This window comes from Poeciliopsis prolifica, unplaced genomic scaffold (assembly GCF_027474105.1).
Source record: "Poeciliopsis prolifica strain line A6 unplaced genomic scaffold, Auburn_PproV2 SCAFFOLD090, whole genome shotgun sequence".
NCBI classification, from domain to species: Eukaryota; Metazoa; Chordata; class Actinopteri; order Cyprinodontiformes; family Poeciliidae; genus Poeciliopsis; species Poeciliopsis prolifica.
In genome coordinates, this window is record NW_026562465.1 from 712,908 (window position 1) to 732,514 (window position 19,607).

Below are 19,607 nucleotides of genomic sequence, written 5' to 3' on the forward strand. Positions count from 1 at the left end.
TGAACAACCCAGTGAGAAGAACCTTTCACTGAGGGAGCTCCTCTGGTTGGACAAAACAGTGCAGGGGATGGCTGGTGTCCTCTAGGACTGAACTGAGTTTAGACAGTGTCCTCTGTTCCACCACCGTCTCCAGGCTCACACCAACCACAGAGCTACCTCTGCAGATGAGGCGGTTCAGTCTCTGTGTGTCTCTCTTCTTTGCATTGCCCCCAACAAACAATTGCGTAGAATATAACAGTAGATACAATGGACTTATGAAACATGTACAGGAGCTTAGAGCACACATTGAAGAAGGCCAATCTCCTCTAAAAGTACATTCTACTCTCTGCTTTCTTGTACACATTGTTTATATTAGAAAATTGTCCGGTTGTTGGCCCAGGTATTTATGTGCTGATCACCTCCACCTCTATATCATAGATGATAATAGACTGAGGAAAGGGGGGGCACCCTGTGGAAGTCAAGAACCATCGATTTTGTTTTAGCGATGTTCAGTTGGAGTTTATTCATGTGGCACCATGCCCCGAAGTCCTTCACCAGGCTCCTGTACTCCCCCTCTCCACCCTCTTTTATACATGCCGCAATGGCAGTATCATTCAAAAATTTTTGCATGTGGCATTTTACTGAGTTGTATTTAAAGTCAGAGGTGTAGAGGGCGAAGAGGAAGGGTGAAAGAACCGTGCCCTGTGGAGCACCTGTGTTGCTGGTCAGAGTGGTGGACCTACAGCTCGTCATCCTGATGAACTGTGGTCTGTTGGTCAAGTAGTCTGTTAGCCATCACAACAGATGGGGGTCCACAACCATGCTGTTCAGTTTCTCCTGCAGTAGGTGGGGCTGGATAGTATTGAGGGCACTAGAGAAGTCAAAAAAGCATCCTTACAGAGCAGCTCCCTCCATCCAGATAGGAGAGGGAACAATGAAGCAGGTAGAGTACAGCATCCTCAACACCCACCTTCTCTCGGTAGGCGAACTGAAGAGGGTCCCTCACGCTCTGCACCTGGGGTTGCATGATGTTCAAGACCAGTCGCTCCAATGTTTTCATGACGTAGGACGTCATAGCAACTGGCCTATAGTCAATTGGCTCACTTGGGTGACCCTTTTTTGGAGCAGGAACTATACAGGATGTTTTCCATAGTGTGGGAATCACACCAGTTGCAGACTCAGGTTAAAGACATGCTGTAGAGGTTCTCCTAATTCCACAGCACAAGCCTTTAGAATCCTCAGACACACCCGGTCTGACGCCGCACCTGGTCAGCAGTGACAGAAGGAGAATGAGATGAGTGATGAGAGCAGATTTTAATTAAGTGCAACAGCTCACCCTATTGTCACACACAGGTAGTAATGGTAATTGTTTTCTATTCTTCCTTAATATTTCTTTGCATATTGGTTTGTGAATAGTTTGGATTTGTATCTTTAAAATTGTTTTCATTAATCTGATTGTTTAGTTAACTTTTTGTAGTGCACCTATTTAGTTAACTTTATCTGTCAGTTCTTTGTATTTTTTGCTAAAAGCAACAAATTAATTTCTTTTTTTTTGAGTTACCAGTTTCCTCTGGACCTGCAGCTGAAATCAAAAAGATGAGCACCAGCTGATGACCTTATATGGCTGTCAACTTTCCCACTCGGTCGTTCCATCTGCTTCCCAGGGGAAGGGCACATTTGGTCTTTACTTAAATTTGACCATTTCTTTAATGTTCATTTTTTCTTTCTTTTTTTTTGAAGGTTAGTTGAGTTCTAATTTATTTAATTTAAAGATTTAGTAATGTGTATCTTAGTATTTTTTTATGTTCTTGTGTGTTTAATTATCCCCTTTGTGTATAGCAGTGATCTGATCAGCAGCTATTTAAGCTCCCTTCATGTTTTGTTTGTGAGGTCAGTTCTTTGTGTCACTACCTGAATTGTAGTTTATTATGTTGATCTCAATTTTGGGCCCGATTTATCATTTTGAAACTATTCTTTTGACTTTTTTTGTAATAAATTAAGAAAATTTTTTGAAATTTATTCAAGTCTTTCTGGCTGGTCTGTGTAAAACCCTCACAGGGAGCAACAGGAACACGATCATTACATTTTGTAACAGAATGATGGTGAGTTAGCATCGCTGCTAGCAGCTTGATTCTCCGAACAACTGACAGCAATATAGAGAAAAGCAGAGAAGCTGGTCAGAGTTCTGAGCTGCAGGTTTGTGCCGACATAAAACACCAGAACTACATAATAGTAGCTTAGTGTGATGTAAATTTTATTTTTTGTTTGAATTTAAAAAGTAGTAAACTTCATGATATGAGTCTAATTTTGATGATTGGCCCATCAAAATGTATTTATAAGACAAAATAAAATATCTGGGTTCATTTAGTCCATCACAACCAGAACCTCAAAGTTCTCCGTTGCTGAGTGTCGCTGCAAATCAGCGGAGAAAAGACTGCAGCTGTTGCTCCCCAAACCGCAATATGAAGAATCTCCCCACTCGACCAGAACTGAACCAGATCACACATTAATCTGTTATAGAGAGCAACTTGACACTGGAAATTGTCAAAAGATGCCCTTGTGGAGCTCAGGTAACTGTTGTGCTGATTCTGGCTGTTCTCTAGTAATCAGACATTTACCGGTAGTTTGTGGATGCCGCAAGTGTGTCTTGAACGTGCTCGCAAAACAAAAGACGTAGATTTCATTGCCTCACGACAGATGAGAAAATGAAAACAAAAAATTGGCAAAACATTCTAAATGTGAACAGAGAACCCAAAATGCTTTATGTGCTCATTTCATTGTGTGGAAGAAAAGCCAAAGGAAGAAAACCCGCATCTGCGTCCGGAGCAACTGAGTCAATGCAGTAGCTACATGACAGACTTGAAGAAAAAAGCCATTTCTTCAAATTGCCATCCCTCCCCGCATTAACTGTAGGTTGCGGTAAAACAATACTGTCACATTTAAGCTTTGTGACAACATTGTCACAAATTTTTTAGCCTGAAAAAAAAATCTTTTTTTTTTTTCAAATGGTGGTTCCGGTTTGTGGCGAATGTCGTGTCCATAAATCACACAAAGCCTCTTGGGGCCTAGGATTAAGGTGGATACGGCGCCTCTGTGTAGTCGCCTCTACCATCTTGTATGTGGCAGAGCGTTCGGAGCTCCCTATGTCATGTGCTGTGTGGACTTGTTTCAATCATTTTACAATACAAACTGGATTCATTGGCATTTTCTTTCACAGGTAAGGAGGAAAGAAAATAATATAATTTTTACGAGCAGAAAAAATTTATTTCTTGACTTTGCAGCCAGAAACTAGCTTCTAAACAACCAATAAATATTTTCTACGTAGCTCAAAGTAAACACTGATTGTTATTTTCTTAGCGCAGGTATCATTTTCATACTGTTTTCTAATGAGACAGAGCTGATGAGAAACCGCTATTAAAGGGGAAGTTCAGTTAAAAACCAGGGGATTTTGTGAGAAAAGGTCAGTCAGGATCAGAGCTGAGCTGCTGTTCTTCTGTGTCACAGCTCAGCTTCACAATGTTGGTATTTAGCTATAAAGATGCTACAGTCAGAGCCCAACATGATGAAAATATAGTTTTTTTCCACAATCAGATAAGTAGTTTTTATTACACTTTTGGATAATTTCTCTTTTATCCTTGGCTTTAGCCTGAGTGCCAGGACGTCTCAGAGCTCACTGGACTTCTCCCAGTTTGACCAGCAGACTGAACCCCTGCCTATGGCCAGTGTTCCCAGTATGATAAATAAATACATTTGTGTCTTATTGCACTTTTATTCTATCACTGTTTGTGTATTTTTAAGACAAATATTTCAATCTTATGAGCGTATTAATACAGCTTATGCAATGAAATAAAAACAATTTCGGCTGCTTGCATCTGCAATCTCATTCTTTCGGTCATGACCAAGCTTTGGGTCATGCTCATCTATGACCATAGATGAGGGTGGGAACATAGATCAACCGATAATTCAAGAGCTTCGCTTTTTGACTCAGCTCTCTCTTCACCACAATGTACCAGTACAATGCCCGCTTCACGGCAGATGTTACGCCAGTCCGTCTGCCAATCTCCCGCTCGCTTCTTCCCTCATTTGTAAACAAGATCCCAGGACACTTGAACTCCTCCACTTGGGGCAGGACACCCCCCTCAATCCACAAAAGGCACTCTACCCTTTTCCGTTTCAAGACCATGGCCATGGATGGCCATAGATCATGAGCACCTTGCTGAGGGTGCTCATGATCTTCCAAAATCCGAGGTTCGACTATCCGACAGACCCTCCTCTCCAGGACCCCTGAGTAGACCTTGCCAGGGATGCTTAAGAGTGTGATCCCTTTATAGTTGGAGCACACCCTCCAATCCCCCTTTTTAAACAGGGGGACCACCTCCCTAGTCTGCCCCCGATGTCCATGCGATACTGCAGAGTCGCATTAACCAACACAACCCTACAACATCCAGAGCCTTAAGAAACTCCGGGTGAATCTCATCCACCCCCCCCCCCCCCCCCCCCCCCCCCGGGGCCCTGCCACCGAGGAGCTTTTTAACCACCTCTGCGACCTGGTCCCCAGGCTCAGCTTCCTCAATGGAAGGCATGTCGATGGGATTGAGGAGGTCTTCGAAGTATTCCGCCCACCGGCCCACAACGTCCCGAGTCGAAGTCAGCAGCACACCAGCCCCACTGTAAACAGTGTTGCTGCTACACTGTTTCCCCCTACTGAAACGCCGGATGGTGGACCAGAATCGCTTCTAACCCATGCGGAAGTCTTTCTCCATGGCCTCTCTGAACTCCTCCTACGCCCAAAGTTTTGCCTCAGCAACCACCCAAGCTGCATGCTGCTTCGCCTGCCGGTACCCATCAGCTGCTTCCAGAGTCCCACAGGCCAAAAAGGGCCCATAGAACTCCTTCTTCAGCCTGACAGCATCCTTCACCGAAGGTGTCCACCAACGGGTTAGAGGCTTGCTGCCATGAAAGGCACCGACAACCTTGTGACCACAGCTCCGATAAGCTGCCTCGACAATGGAGGTACGGAACATGGTCCACTCAGTCTCAATGTACCCCACATCCCCCGCAACATGTTCGAAGCTCTGCTTCAAAGCTCTGTCTCACAGGGGATTCCGACCACCGGTCCACAACGTCCTGAGTCAAGGTCGGCAGCACCTCGCAACACATTTGGGCCTGCCAGGTCTGACTGGCATCCTCCCCCACCAGCGGAGCCAACTCACCACTCAGTGGAAAACTCTGCGCCTCTCTTCACCCGAGTGTCCAAGACATACGGCTGCAGATCCGATGAAACGATTACAAAATCAATCATTGAACTGCGGCCTACAGTGTCCTGGTGCCAAGTGCACACATAGACACTGTAGGCCGCAACATGGTGTTCGTTATGGACAATCCGTGACGAGCACAGAAGTCCAACAATAGAACACCACTCGAGTTCAGATCGGAGGGAGCGGTCCTCCCAACCACGCCCTTCCAGGTCTCACTGTCATTGTGCATGTGAGAGTTGAAGTCCCCCAACAGAACGAGGGAGTCCCCATGAGGGGCACTCTGCAGTACCCCCTCTAAGGACACCAAAAAGGGTGGGTAGGCTGAACTGTTGTTCGGCCCATAAGCACAAACGACACCCTAATATAGAAAATGGAACTCCTCAAGGAAGAATGGTAAACCCAACATTATATTCAGTTATGATTGATAACTGAAATCATCATCAGTCTTTCTTAAAGTTTTGGCAAATCACGTTTTGCTGATGATGGAACATTATGGAAAAGAGGGATACATTTAGAACACTTTATTTTAAAACTTCACAGGCATTGATGAATTGGGTAAGTGGGGGAAAGAATAGGCATTTAAATTTTCATTTGAGAATCAAAAGTTATATTTTTCACAAATAAAAAAATTGGAGTTTATGAAAATTGTATTTATAGTGGAGAGGTTGACTATCTTCATTTTTTGGGAGTAGTTTCTGATAAGACACTCACTTGGAAAATCAGATAGAGTATATTATGGAGAAACGTAAAAAGGTCCTTAACATTATGAGGTGTTAAGCAGAGTTCAGCCCATGTTGGTACAGGACTTGTTTCACTGTGAATACTGACATTGTCTTATCAGCTTCAGCAAGCATCCACACACAGTCTTGGGCTTTTATTCTGGGGTCAATCTGCACATTTTGGATCAGAACCTGTTCATCTCTGGCATACAGTACTTGTCTTTTTCCTTGTCCAGTATGATTATTAGACATTCCCATCAGGTCTATACATGCATATAACTGTTTGAACAAAGGACATATGGAGACAAAGCCTATGCACTTTTCATCTCTTCTGATAAGCCTTCAATATAAGCAATACTGTTGCAAATTTTTCAAAAATTTTTTTTTAAACTACATACCTTTTGAAAAACAGGCTGAAAAAGTTGACAAATACATTTCTACAATTTAAAAAAGTTTTACTGCAAAAAATTTACATCACCTGTCTGTTAATTCCAATTTAATCAGTCTTGATAAAATGTTGCTGATAGAGTTAAGAAACTGAACTTGGAAATTGTTTTGAAACTTAAAGCAATGAAATGAACTACTACCACTCATTTCAGCTGTTTTGAGAATTGGGTAATTTAATGGTGGAGTCAGTGGGCAGTACAGATAAATTATTAAATATCTTCAGATCCACAATAGTATTTCAATTTGATTGAGGATGGGGCAGAGAGAGCATGAAAAACTGTATTATCTCTTGGAGGGGCATGACACTGGACTAACCTAATACAACACTGGCTAAAACCAGTCCAGAGGGACTATAGTAAAACACAAGAAAATATAGTTCTGCTGTCAATTTCTACATATTTGTCTCTTTGATTCAAATAGAATCAAACTCCATGTTCCTCTGCTTTTGAAGGGCTCTCTTGGGAAGGCAGAGCCTCCACACGGTCAGAAGAATGGTACAAGGATTTGATTGGACCTGAGCAATATCTGTGGTGCTGTGAGGTATGTAATCTTTTCTGTTTGGGTTCAGTGAGTTCATACTGACAGTTCAACAGAGTTTAGTTTACTTATAGCACACAGAGCTGGGTAAAAAGGGCAGGTTTCTATTCTGTGGGAATAAGAGTGATATTTTTCAGAAGCCACTGAGAGTGCTCACTGTGACACAATTAATATCTACTTTGTGCAGCTTTTGAGAAAACACTAAACTCTTAGTTATCTGGGTTTCAAGCCTGTTCACTCCCTTTTATCATTTATGATCCCATTCTGACAGGTGATCAGTGGAAGATAAGGAGACCCAGCACTTCCTGGATTATCTGTCTCAGTAACCTCTTCTTTTATTCCATTCATCTGAACCACTTCTCTGCCTTGCATCAACTCTTTCAGCTGAGGGGCTTGGATCTGTTAGAACATGAATACGTAATATTCTTACAAAAGAACTTCTGGTTGGTGAAAGTTTTATGAAAATAACCAAACAAGTGCAGAAGTTGATTCTTTTCCTTAACTTTATTGAACTTTCATTACACTGAGTAAAAACACGAGCGTTGACAAATGCAACTCTCCTCTTTCATAGCAGCATTGTATTTGAATGAAGTCTGGTTATTTTGCCAACCAATAAATAAACTTTCTTTGGATAATGACAATGTTTAAAAAGACAAAGAAGGGGAAAAAAACAGATGTTAAAGGCTGCAGCATTGATTTTTCACCATCTATAAACACACATGTATTTGTACTTATATGTATGATTTATTTTACCTATATGTATAAAATATAACAGTAGTTTGGGAAAATGTGTAGGAACTTTTTCCCAGAGATTGTGCTCTGACTTTGCTATAGACAATGTGGGTGAAAATGCTAAAACAGAACAAGCAGGAAACTCAACACGTCTGATGAAGTTTATCTTTCAATTCCTTCAAATCACTTTGAACAACATGCAAAAACGTTTGAGAATCTGCATGTTCCCATCTTTCTTCTCTTTCTTTCAGCATTTTTACATGTGGTGGTGTTGTATGCAGCTGTATACTGGGACCATGTAATTACAAGCAAGTCTGAACAGAGGAACAAAGACTCACAGTACAACAAACATATATATATATATATAAAGTAGAAGCAGGCACACATGGCAGCTTTTCAGCTAAGCTGGATACATGTACAAACAATACATTTTAGAGAAAGAAGTCTGTAGCACCTTACGGAGCTTTAGACATATTATAGCAGCTTGTTCCAATACCATAATATTTTTTGCAGTATTGCAGTGTTTCTTACATACACATTCAATATAGATTACTGGTACTGCTGGAACTTATAAATTTGTCTAACACCAAATGAACTAGTCTGCCTTTTACTGGTGGCCTTCTGTCTCCACATCACCAGAGAAACATAGAGTTTTAACTATTTGACAAAATCAACAAGGCCTTATGTTTGTTTTTATTTTTTCTTCAACCATCTCACTTAAAATCCTTGGATTCTAGATAACATACAAGTTCTACTGTTAAATATTTGGGTTCATCTATAATGTCTAAGACAGAATTAACACATTTATAAAAATCAAAACCAAACTAATCTGTTGTCACAATCTCAGAAATTGTGTCAGAAAAAGTAAGTATACCCTTCCTTAATTCGAAGGATGCCGCTAGACCATATCTAAATCATCTGGTTCAAACCAAGTCTTAAAACAAATACAACCTCGAGTGACAAATAACAAATTTATCTGACACATTTGATTTATTTACCAAAAACCAAAGCAAAACGCAGAAGGCGGGTGTGAAAAATTAAGTTCACCCTCATTGCTTGCATCACAGTATTTACATCAGCAATTAGTTGCTCTGTAGCACACACGTTTGTGTCAATACAACGGCAATAACATACAACATGGATCAGAGTTTACCTTGAGGTCACAACATTCAACAGCTACATCTTACACATTACCATGCTTTTTAAATTTAGATTCCAAACGAACCAGCTTGAGAAATTTCTGTTGAATGTTACTACAGCTATTTGGCTAAAAGGTTCTGGATTAACTCCTCGTATACACTTTTGAGCATGGAGAAGTGTATCTGGATACATTGAGCTCATTTAAGTAAACCCTTAACAGCTCGGCATCATCCAGCCATCGTCTATACCCAATAGAAAGGTTACTTATCTTCGGTCATTGGGTGGGAGGCAGAGTACATTGTGGGGAAGTAGGCCATCAGAGGGCAGGCAAACATGCACACACACTCATATCTAAGGGCACTTTTATATAGACTAAGTAACAATGCGGTCATGTTTTTGGACTATGGACACCCTGAGAAAACTGATGGATGCACAGGGAAAAGCCAGGATCTTCTTATTGCAAGGCAACAATGCTCTGTACCATTCACAATGTATTCTCAAGACATAGTTGAAGTCATCTGTCTTCCAGTTGAAGCTTGGCCTAAGTAGTTCATCCGAAAAGACAATTCATATCTACAACAGAATAACAGATAAAATGAGACTGTTGAAGTAGTCGATCCCCTGTCCAGATCCCAGTCTGATGAGAGCTCTTATGAGCACCAATTAAACTTTAATAGTTCTGTGAAAATACTTCTCTAATAATAAGACAAAACTCTGATAAGGTCATACAGGAGATGATTGTTTAAAAGTTATTGAATGGAAGACTGGGCTTAATATCTATAATCTGCTTCTACATTTCAGCTTAGTTTAATGTTGGATGAATGAGGACAATGCAAAATTGAATGTATTGTTTGTCTCAGGCTGTATAGACCTTTTTTTAAGCATTATTTGTCTGAATTAAAACATACTGGAGCGAGATATATTTAGGTGTTAAAATGTTCATTAAATCTTGATTGATGTGGCTTTGACTTTAAGAGCGTATGAATAGGTAACTTCAACTAACGTATGCTTTGCAAACTGCATACAGACTGTGTGCAAGTAAAGCAAAAAGTACACTTTTATCAGAAAAACTCTGTCAAAACGGCAAACTGTAAAAATAAAACATTTATAATGTATTTACATTTTACTGATATCTAAAAGAGGTAAATATATCATTTATACATTTGTATTATGCATTTAAACCAAAAGCACTGGAAGATTAAAGGCATTTCATGAACACAAAGTGCTGCAATTATCAAAAACATTTTTCATAAAGTCTTCACAAGATACAGGTAGCACACACTGATAAATGCTTTGACACAATAACATTCAACTCTACATTTTACATGGCCTACAAAAACCTTATTCAGGAAGGAATACAAGGGAACTTAATGTTAAACAGAAACTGGAATTCATGACTTGAATACTGAAGTTTTGAGGTAAAGAACACTATGATGGACTTGATAAAATGTCAGTTCTGTGCATTTCAACAGAAAGCACACATCACTCAAACCAGGTGTTTTTCTGGATCAACCACACAACAGTTTATTGAGGAAACCCTGATCTCCATTCTCTGTTCAGATGATTTTATTTCCAACAGAGAGTGTCAGCTACCCCAGATATTTGTCAGATAAGGTCATTAATGCATCAATACAAGAACTCTTTTTCACCACTGTCACACAAATCATGTCTGATTATTTTTTGAACTTGTGGATGATTTCACAGCTAGTGGAAAAGAGAGAGTTCTTCACCTGTAACCTGACAGTCAAGCAGCAGCTCCTGGCGTCTAACATATATCCTGATGGATATCAACAACACATAGTTTCTAATGACAAATTAATATGGGAAAGCGGAACAGATAGAAAACGTCAGACAAAGAAACAGTTACCAAGATCAGGAACCTTTGAAAGGAGATCAATGACACGAGAAACTTTAAATGGACTGTACTTTTATATTACAATTTTAACCAATTTTAAGCTGTTCTCAAATACTGATGTTCATATATCAATACACAGATTGGTAGGTAACTTTTGGTTAAGTGCCTAGCTCAAGGATACATCAACATGAAACAGGAAGACGTTGGAGTGTATCCTTCAGCCTTCAAAACAAAAGACAAATACTCTCCTGATTGATCCACAGTTACTCCATATTTATATGGGTCAAAAAAATTAACTGCTGTCTGGGTAAAGAATGCATGGTATTTCCATTGTCAAATCTGTGACAATGGCAGTTTTGGGAGGATAAATTTGAATTCAAGGCAACTATTTGTTGTACTTCAAGAAATTTAAACATTGGAACTAGGACTGGTTGTGAAAGGCTCATCTTGGGACTTGAATTCCAAATTAGAAAAGCTATACATTTTATATTGTGTTTTTTTATACTTACATACAAATAAATGTAAACTCTAATCTGAGAAAAAAAAACAAAACAACTACTGACAGATGTTTAATCTCAACAGGTTGGGTCTTACTTTGACTTGTTAAAGATCATATCTAAACACTAAAATCTCCTTCCATGCTCTGTTCAGTTTTCTAAAGAGGTTTTCGTATTTAAAGACATTTTTTCCCATATCAATTGTCTCGACTCTAAAATAATCAGGACAGAACCAAGGCATGTCCCAGAAGGCTGGGATCCCAGCTGAGCAGAACCCAACTCCACATAAACAGCAACACTAGATGTAAGGACAATATTTACATTTAAACCTACTTTTATTAACTTTTATTTTTATTGTAGCATGAACGTCGCATGGAGTTGCATTTCTGAATTGTGTTAGACTTTCTGGAAGCTCACAACAACATTCATATTTTTAAGACCTGAACAAAGTCTACACAGACAGCAGCTTTTACTTTAATAGAAGGCAAGAGATAGAACTATTGTTTATCATATGAATATTATAGTTATATTTCAAACATCATTATATAATAATAAATTAATATTATAATAATTGCATCAAAATCATTTCTGATGGGATGTTTAGTCAGATATTTAAATACTAGACAGATGGTCATAAAGTTGTGCCTGATCTGTGTTGGTAAAGGTACCATTTTGGGCTTAGGTGAATCACAAGGTGGTATTGAGTGACATGTGAATCACACGTCACACATGAGATGTTCATTTGCAGGACAGCAGATGAACATCTCAGCTATAACCATGTTTAAGTGTTTTCTTCTATTAAAGAAACTCTTGGTGGAGCCCTTATTTACAGAACTGAAGCCTCTGTGTTAAATGGGAAGTGCTCCAAACTAATGTCAACTTCAGAACTTTAGTTTTAATTGGCGTATATAGTTCTTCATATGTCAATACAATACATGGAATTGCAATCTTTGTTGGAACATCAATGTGCAGTGGACCCCAGCATACATCACGGCTAGGGATTGTGACCAACTGTGAATAGCTAAAATCCATAAATAATTAAGAACCCTCCTAAATCCCCTGCATCTGCCTATTTTAATCATTCAGACAATAATTATCCCCTAATATACTTTAATACACACAGTCAAAACCATTTTAGCATTAACGCAGCAGCTGTTGTCCCCAGTCTTACCTACCTCTACTCTTAGAGTAGAGGTAGGTAAGTTCATCAGTTTGCCAAGGAAAACTGATGAAGCTCCTGGATTGGCTGTTTTGCAACCACCAGCCAATAGCATGTGAAGTTGAGCGGCACTTACACATTTTTGCTTGTCAAGCCGTATTTTCTTTAGAAATTTTAATGTGCTGTCCAAAAATATTTTCAAATCATTTGGAGTTACATGTTTCACAGACAAACCTGTGAATAGGTGAATCTATCAATCAAGTATACAGGCTTCAGATTGAAAATTCTCTTTGCTAATATGTTATAGTAAATAATACAGTAGATCCCTACCTAGTTGCAGGATTCACCTATTCATGTATTTTTCTGTTAATGTTACTCCAAATACCATTTGAAAAATGTGCTTATTTGCAGATCTTGTCATAGAGCATATATTTAAAAAAGATTTTAAAGAAAATACAGCTTGTGAATCTGAAATACCTATGTCAATACCAAGACATACTGGCATTTGCAAAGGAGCCAATCAAGCGGCACCATTCATTTTCCTTGACGCTGTGCCCCAAAGAGTAGAAACAAGGAAGACAGAGGATGTTAGTTCTGCAGTTTTCATTGTATTTATTACTGTATATTAAGGTAAATCTAGTATTTAAACTATTAAAAGTTGCAAGTATTTGCAGATTTTAGCTACTTTCTGGGTGTTGTGGTCTCTTACCCCTGTGAATGTAAGGGTCACTTACAACAAAAGTGGCATTGCATGTGGAGAAACCATTAATTTTGTTGAGGTTTTTAAATTGTTTCAACTTGATTTATGAGAAACAGCTGTTAGTTTTGATATTTGGCCAAAAAATAATTTGAAGTAAATCAGTTTCCATTTACATATCCAAAGGCAGATGAGGGATGCAGTACCTTGCCCATAGATAGTTTGGTCCTCTTGTCTGGTGATTAACCGGGATTGAAGAAAGAAGCCTATCACTGCTAATTATTGAATACTAACTCTCACAAATTTTGTTGCTGGATCATTTTTAGCTCAATATTTTAGGAGATTTAATTGTATTGTTTTGTGGACTTTGCTTATTGTCAGGAAGTTAAATAGATACTCAGAAGTTCTAGTTTGGTAATTTTGCTTCAGTAAAGTGTGTCCTTTTACTACATTCTGTCATGTCTGCAGCCTATTTCATAAACAAAACAGTTTACATATTAGGAGATGTTTTCCTGGTTAAGATTATTAGTTTGAATTCCTGCAAAACTACAGAGCTGTGCTTTAAAAATATGGCAACACTAAAATCTAAAGTAGCACTCTACTTTGTGGCAACATACAAAGTTAAAGCAGGGGTCTATGTTGCCATGAAGAGTTAGGAATGATTATCAAGTTCTAAGTAAACTGTGGGTTACACATCTGAACTACTGCAGTTAGAGAAAATGTCCCAGATAAAAACTATTCAATGATGTGGCAGTGTTGGTTAAAAGTGAGCTGTCCATATTTCTATATTCATTTCACAATAAGTTGCTTATTGCTGATTTATTGCAACAAGCATTAAATCAGCCTGAAGCTGAGTGACACTTTCTAACATGCTATTAAAGAGGAATATTGAAGCTCATAGTTACTTAAGTAATCTCTGTCTTTGGAGCAGCTTAGAAAATATGAAAGAAAAAGACTTTAGGAGAATAGTTCCAGAAATAAAGAACTGGGTAATTTATCTGGAATAAACGTGAAGATCTGCTAAGGTTTAATAAGCCAGATACATATAAAGTTGTGTGTATGTTTGTAACTGCTGGCCCTGGTCATCATCCACCTATTGCTTTGTAATTGTCTCTTCACTTTTTAACAAATAACCTGACTATCTAGAATTACTGGAATCCTGTTTGACTGTTTCAGCTATGGGGGCTCTGCATTTGGCAGGAGAGACTTCATCACTGAAATGCTTGGTGAAACCTGGGTAGTGTTGTGGGTGTGCTCAGACTACATATGAAGGAGGAGGGGAGTCCTTGGAGAGGATTCTCTGCAGGTTCTTCACCCACAGGTATCTGGGTGGGCAGCTGGAGTAGAGGAACAGATTCTTCAGTGGAAGGAAAGGTGATGGCTGGTCCTATGCTGCCCCCGCCACTTCCGACATGATTGTATGGAGGCCCATTGTGTGGCAAGAAGTTGAACAGTTGGGAAAAATCCATAAGTGAAGAAGATGAGGCTACAGAGTCTGCTGCAGGACCTGTTGCTGGTGTGGAAATTTTGGAGAGGGATGCCTCCTCGCTTGCTTCCTCCAGCATACCTACATGAGGTAACAACTCGAGTTTGGAGGATGGGATTTGAGGCTCTACGGATGCAGAGGATGAGGATGGCATGCTGTTCTGCAGCTCCATTAGATAGGTCTCCAGTTCTCCCTTTAGATTCTGCTCCCTCTCATGTGAGGTGATGGTGTATGAGGTAAAGTTGGAGCTCAGTGGGTACTTTAGAGAAAAGGGATTACTTGGGGAAGAAAAGGTCTCTGTGTCCAGGTCGGAGCTTGTGAACATGTTAACCTGGTGTGATCTTGTTGTCAGTGTTGCTGGAAGTTCGTCCTTGATGCTTCCAGTAGCCAAATCATATACATCTGCCTCCAGCGAATCAGCTGGTTCAGTTTTTACCCTCAGCAGCTCCCTGGTGTGACTCTTCTTCATGTGGCGTGTCAGGTGATCCTTCCTACCAAAGCGCTGAGCACAGAACTGACAGAGGAAATCCTTGCGTCCAGTGTGCACCACCATGTGGCGTCGCACATCTTTGCGGGTGTAAAACTGACGCTCACAATGTTCACAACAATGCTTCTTCTCTTTGGTCCCTCCAGATGGCTTGCCAGCGTGTGTTTTGAGGTGTTCGAGGAGAACCACAGTACTGGGGAACTGCTGCAGGCACACTTGGCAGGTCAGGTCTCCACTGTTTGCAGCATGGAGGGCCAGATGACGCTTAAAGCCCAGCTTGGTGTTGTAGCTCTTCCCGCACTCCTGACAGGTGAAGGCCTCCTTGTGTGGATCGTGAGTGTGCAGGTGATTTTTTAAGTGATCCTTGCGGTGAAACATTTTTTCACAGTATGAACACTTGTGGCTTTTTTCTGGTGAGTGAGTTGCCATATGCCTTGGAACACAGACACAATCTATGAGCATTCAGAATGGCTGAAATTATATTCAAAGTTAGCATGCGTTACATAGAACTGTAAGAAAAGCTACTCATTAGTAAATCATAATGCTAGATTTCAATAAGCCTAAAGAAAAAAAAATCATCATGCTGCACCCTGCTGTACCGTAGCAGCTTGTATTTGGAGACGAAAGCCTTGGTGCAGTCCGGATGGGAGCAGCGATACGGCCTTTCCCCTGTGTGAGAGTATGAGTGCACCCTCAACTTCTCCAGGCTGTTGAATGCCTTCTGACACTCCTGACAAGGAAAATTCTTCTTGGGTTTCCCTTCTGCTCTCCTGCGTTTCCCTGATGTTGGTGAAAGCTTGGCTTTCTCCAGGACATGGTCATGGCGGTTCTCTGTTCCAGTGGCCATGGCACCCTAAAGCAGACCAGCTACATGAAGAGCAGGGTGCCCGAATAATGCTGATGTAACTCCAACGTCCAGCTTTAGGTTGTCATCCCAGCGTGGACTAAGGTGCCTGGCACATAAAGAAAAGAAGAGAACAGCATTATGTGAATAGCTAAATGTTACACTTAAGAGAATACTGGGGGTACTAATCTAAGGGGCTGCATTCTCCAAGAGTCATCAAAGAACCCGGCCTACATTGACCGCGAAGTCTGGCAGCGAATGGTTGTGAAATTGGATGAACTGACCTTCAGCTTTATTTCCATCCTTATTCAGCATATGTTGTGTCACGTAGCAACCACGATGGTGTTAAACACAAGCACTGATAAACACAAGCTAGTAAAAATGGAGCTCAAAGTTTTGCAGAGTTTTATTTGTTACATAATCAGGGTTTCCCTCAGTGTTTAAGCAACCTGGTAGGCCACCAGACTCAGCTTGCAGCACTTTACATTTGGTGGCATCTAATGTCAGTTGCCAACAGAATTGCCATTTTCCATCAGCTAAATGCAGTAAAAATAGTGCAGGTCTTATAGAGTTTATAAACTGTGTAATACAGTTTTGAGGTGTGCCAATTGATCAGTCACCGATCATTAAAATTGATCACCTGTATCTCACTTCGCAGCCTGCGTGTGCAGGTGATCTCATCTTTTCTTCACATTATGCAAGCACACGGCAAAAAATCTTAAACGATGCCGTGTGGAAGTATAACGCTCAGAGTGAATCGGGAAGTTTGTGTGTTGCGATGGATAATTACCTTGGGGGTGAAGCACGTCAAAATGCACCAACACTACGAGTCTGATGTGACATTTAAAAACAAACACTTGACGGAGTTTGGCTATATTAAGCCACACTGCAGAAAAAAAAGACATTCAGAGCAGCCAGATAGCACGTATGATGTCAAGTGCTTGACTGGCCTGCCAACTTGCTGGACCTAAACACCATTGAGAATCTATGGGATATTCTCAAGAGGAAGATGAGGAGCACCAGATCCTACAACAAAGATGAGCTGACAGCAAACATCAAGGAAATATGAGCTTCCATAATTCCCAAGCAGTGCCACAAGCTGACTGCATCAAGGCAGTGATTAAGGCAAAGGGATTCCCAACCAATATTGTCATATTCCTGAGATATGGCCAAGGTAAGGCTGAAATTCCTTACCTTGACCAGCACTGAACAATACACATAAGTAGAAACGTCAAGACTGTGCCAAGACATCTGAAGACAGATTTTTCAAAGCTTTATGGACTGATGAGACTAACTCTTGACAGACCAGATGGATGGGCCCATGGCTGGATCAGTAATGGGCACAGAGCTCCACTTTGCATCAGATGCCAGCAAGGTGGGGGCAGGGTACTGGTATGGGCTGGTATCATTAAAGATGAAATAGTTGGACCTGTTCAGGTTGAAGACGGATTCAAAATATAAAGTGCTGTAAGGAATTAAAAGGAAATACAAACAAAATAAACCAAAAGAAAGAGCAAAAGAAGATTAAGATAATAATGTTCATACAAAGTAAATAAAGTAGATACTCCTATTCAGAGTTGGTAGATAAGTATAAGTAAGTAAGTACCCTCTTGTCTAGTTCCTTTTCTGGTTTGGAAGAAGAAGAGTCTAAAAAGTAGTTGCTAAGCTAGTTTCTTCTGGATTCCAAGTTTTAATACCGTTTCTGGGTTGCTAAATAAGAGTAAGTAGGAATACTCTAGACTTCTGAGTTGTAACATAAGTATAAGTAAGTTTCCTCTGGTCTAATTCCTTCTATTACTGTGTGGTGGAGAACGTTCTCTACACCTGCATCACCGCGAAGCACGGCAGCTCAGAAGACATCTCTGCAGAGCGTGGTTAAGACTGGACAGAGGACTGTGAGGAGTCCGCTCCATATCAAGAAGGACTCCACCCATCCTGCACACAGTCTGTTCCAGCCGCTCCCCTCAGGCGGGAGGCTGAGGAGCATCCAGGGCAAGTCTGCTAAGCTGAGAAACAGATTCTTCCCTTCAGACATCAGACTACTGAACTCAAGCTGCACCTAATTCAACTTCATCTCATAAATTATTAATCCTCCAATTATTTACACACACACACGCACGCACACACACACACACACACATTTTTAATATGCATATCTATATTTCACATAAGTTACTTTATTATTTATTTATTGTTTGTGCATTAAATTTATTTATCTAGGTCCTGAGTTAGAATTTTTTACCACAAACAAGCAAAGGTGATATGGCACTGAAAAATTCTTGTATCCTTGAATCAAGAAACTGACAGACTCTATAAATGGAAGGCCTTTAACTGTTATTGAAAAGAAGGGTGATTATGTTAGTCACTGATTGTTTTAATGTCAGAAATGTCTATTATTCTCACTTTAACAGATGACAGTAAACAAGTGAGATGGGAACATTTTCAGTTTTAATTCAGTTGCAAAATAATGCTGCACACTAAGAGTTTTAGTGTGCAGCATTAATCCTGTACATAGATATTGCCCTAAGAAAACCAAAATCTCGCTTTTACTTTCTTAAATACTCAAGTTTAAAGGGTTATTAACATTTTGGATTGACAGAGAGTGCAGTTGATGTTCAACAATAAAATTAATCCTCCAAAGTAGGCTACAACTTATGTAATAAGTCGCATATATACAGTGTATGTATACTGATTCTTTTCTTTTTAATGGCCCAGTTGTCTTGCGTAAATTTCAACTCAAATCAGGACAACCAATGTTCACCGTCATCATGAACACCAGCAAATAAGACGAGTGAAGGCATTTAGCGTGAGGGTTCCAGGCAGGCATACAGCAGCAGCACAGACGCGTACAGCACATCATCTTTTCAATGACCCGCATCAGCATGTGGAAGCAGCAGTGTGAACCGTCCTGCAGACAGGCGCCCCGCTCTGCAAACTTTACATCTTCCAGAAACCCTCATCTTATAGACCTTTAAAGTCTATAAGCCTATGGTTTGTTTTCCTCCAGGTTGCAGCGATGCCAGTCTGACATCAGTTTCTACATGCACTATGAATCCCCTCTCACTGTTGCCTGTCGTTACTGGGGCTGTCTTCATTTTTCACAAAGAAATGCTTAAAGCAACGTAGTGACCCTCTGCTCACGGTAACCAGCATGTGGGTAAGAGATTAACAAGTGTATCTGAACGCAGCACATAGAATGGATGTTATTTGTGAGTTTAGGTTTCTTGCTAAGCCCAGCGCACAGTCGTTGTCATTAAATGAAAAAAAAGCAGTCAAGTCCAACTTTGTGTCACTTCTTTAACGTTGGTGGAGCCGTACTATGACACGCATTCCTATCAGCACTGACTGAACTTCTTCACGGGTTTCCAAGAGGAAAATACTTCGCTACTTTTTTCTTTGCTCCGTAACGGAGGAGTGATTAACAGAAACTTTTTTCCTCCAACTCACCCCCACCTCTCCTCATTTAAATAACCCCGATATTTGAAGGCATCAGCGGAGTGCCCGTTTGTTTCATTTACACCAAACTTACCCTAGGAGCTTCCACATCCTTTCTGTGGACTTTTTCTTGACTTTCAACTATTTTCCGAATTTTTTATGATTTTTTTCTCATATTTTTTGCCAGACGCGGCGGGCCTGAAAATTGTTTGCTCTCTCCTCTTTCGGGCAGCCATTGTGTATGCGCTGCGATGCAACCGCACTATACAATGGCCACGCCCACTCCGGCGCCCTGCTTCATGTGATTTGTTGACGGCGCTGCCATTTTCACGTCC

The 19,607-nt window shown here is 40.3% G+C and overlaps 1 protein-coding gene across 1 annotated transcript; it reads right to left on the minus strand.

The window, feature by feature from the left end:
- Nucleotides 1-7,425: 7,425 nt before the first annotated feature.
- plag1 (pleiomorphic adenoma gene 1) lies at nt 7,426-19,480 on the minus strand. Its single transcript, XM_055022779.1, has 3 exons — nt 19,367-19,480; nt 15,593-15,946; nt 7,426-15,426 (listed from the first exon to the last, which is right to left on the minus strand). The coding sequence occupies exons 2-3, from the start codon at nt 15,838-15,840 to the stop codon at nt 14,232-14,234; spliced, it is 1,443 nt and encodes a 480-aa protein (XP_054878754.1). The 5' UTR covers nt 15,841-15,946; nt 19,367-19,480; the 3' UTR covers nt 7,426-14,231.
- Between the last annotated feature and the right edge of the window lie 127 nt (nt 19,481-19,607).

Coding starts and splice junctions, on each gene's coding strand:
- plag1 (XM_055022779.1), bottom strand. CDS start 15,840: ATGGCCACTGGAACAGAGAACCGCCATGACCATGTCCTGGAGAAAGCC. Junction 15,427..15,592: donor TCCAAATACAAGCTGCTACG/GTACAGCAGGGT, acceptor CTGTGTTCCAAG/GCATATGGCAACTCACTCAC.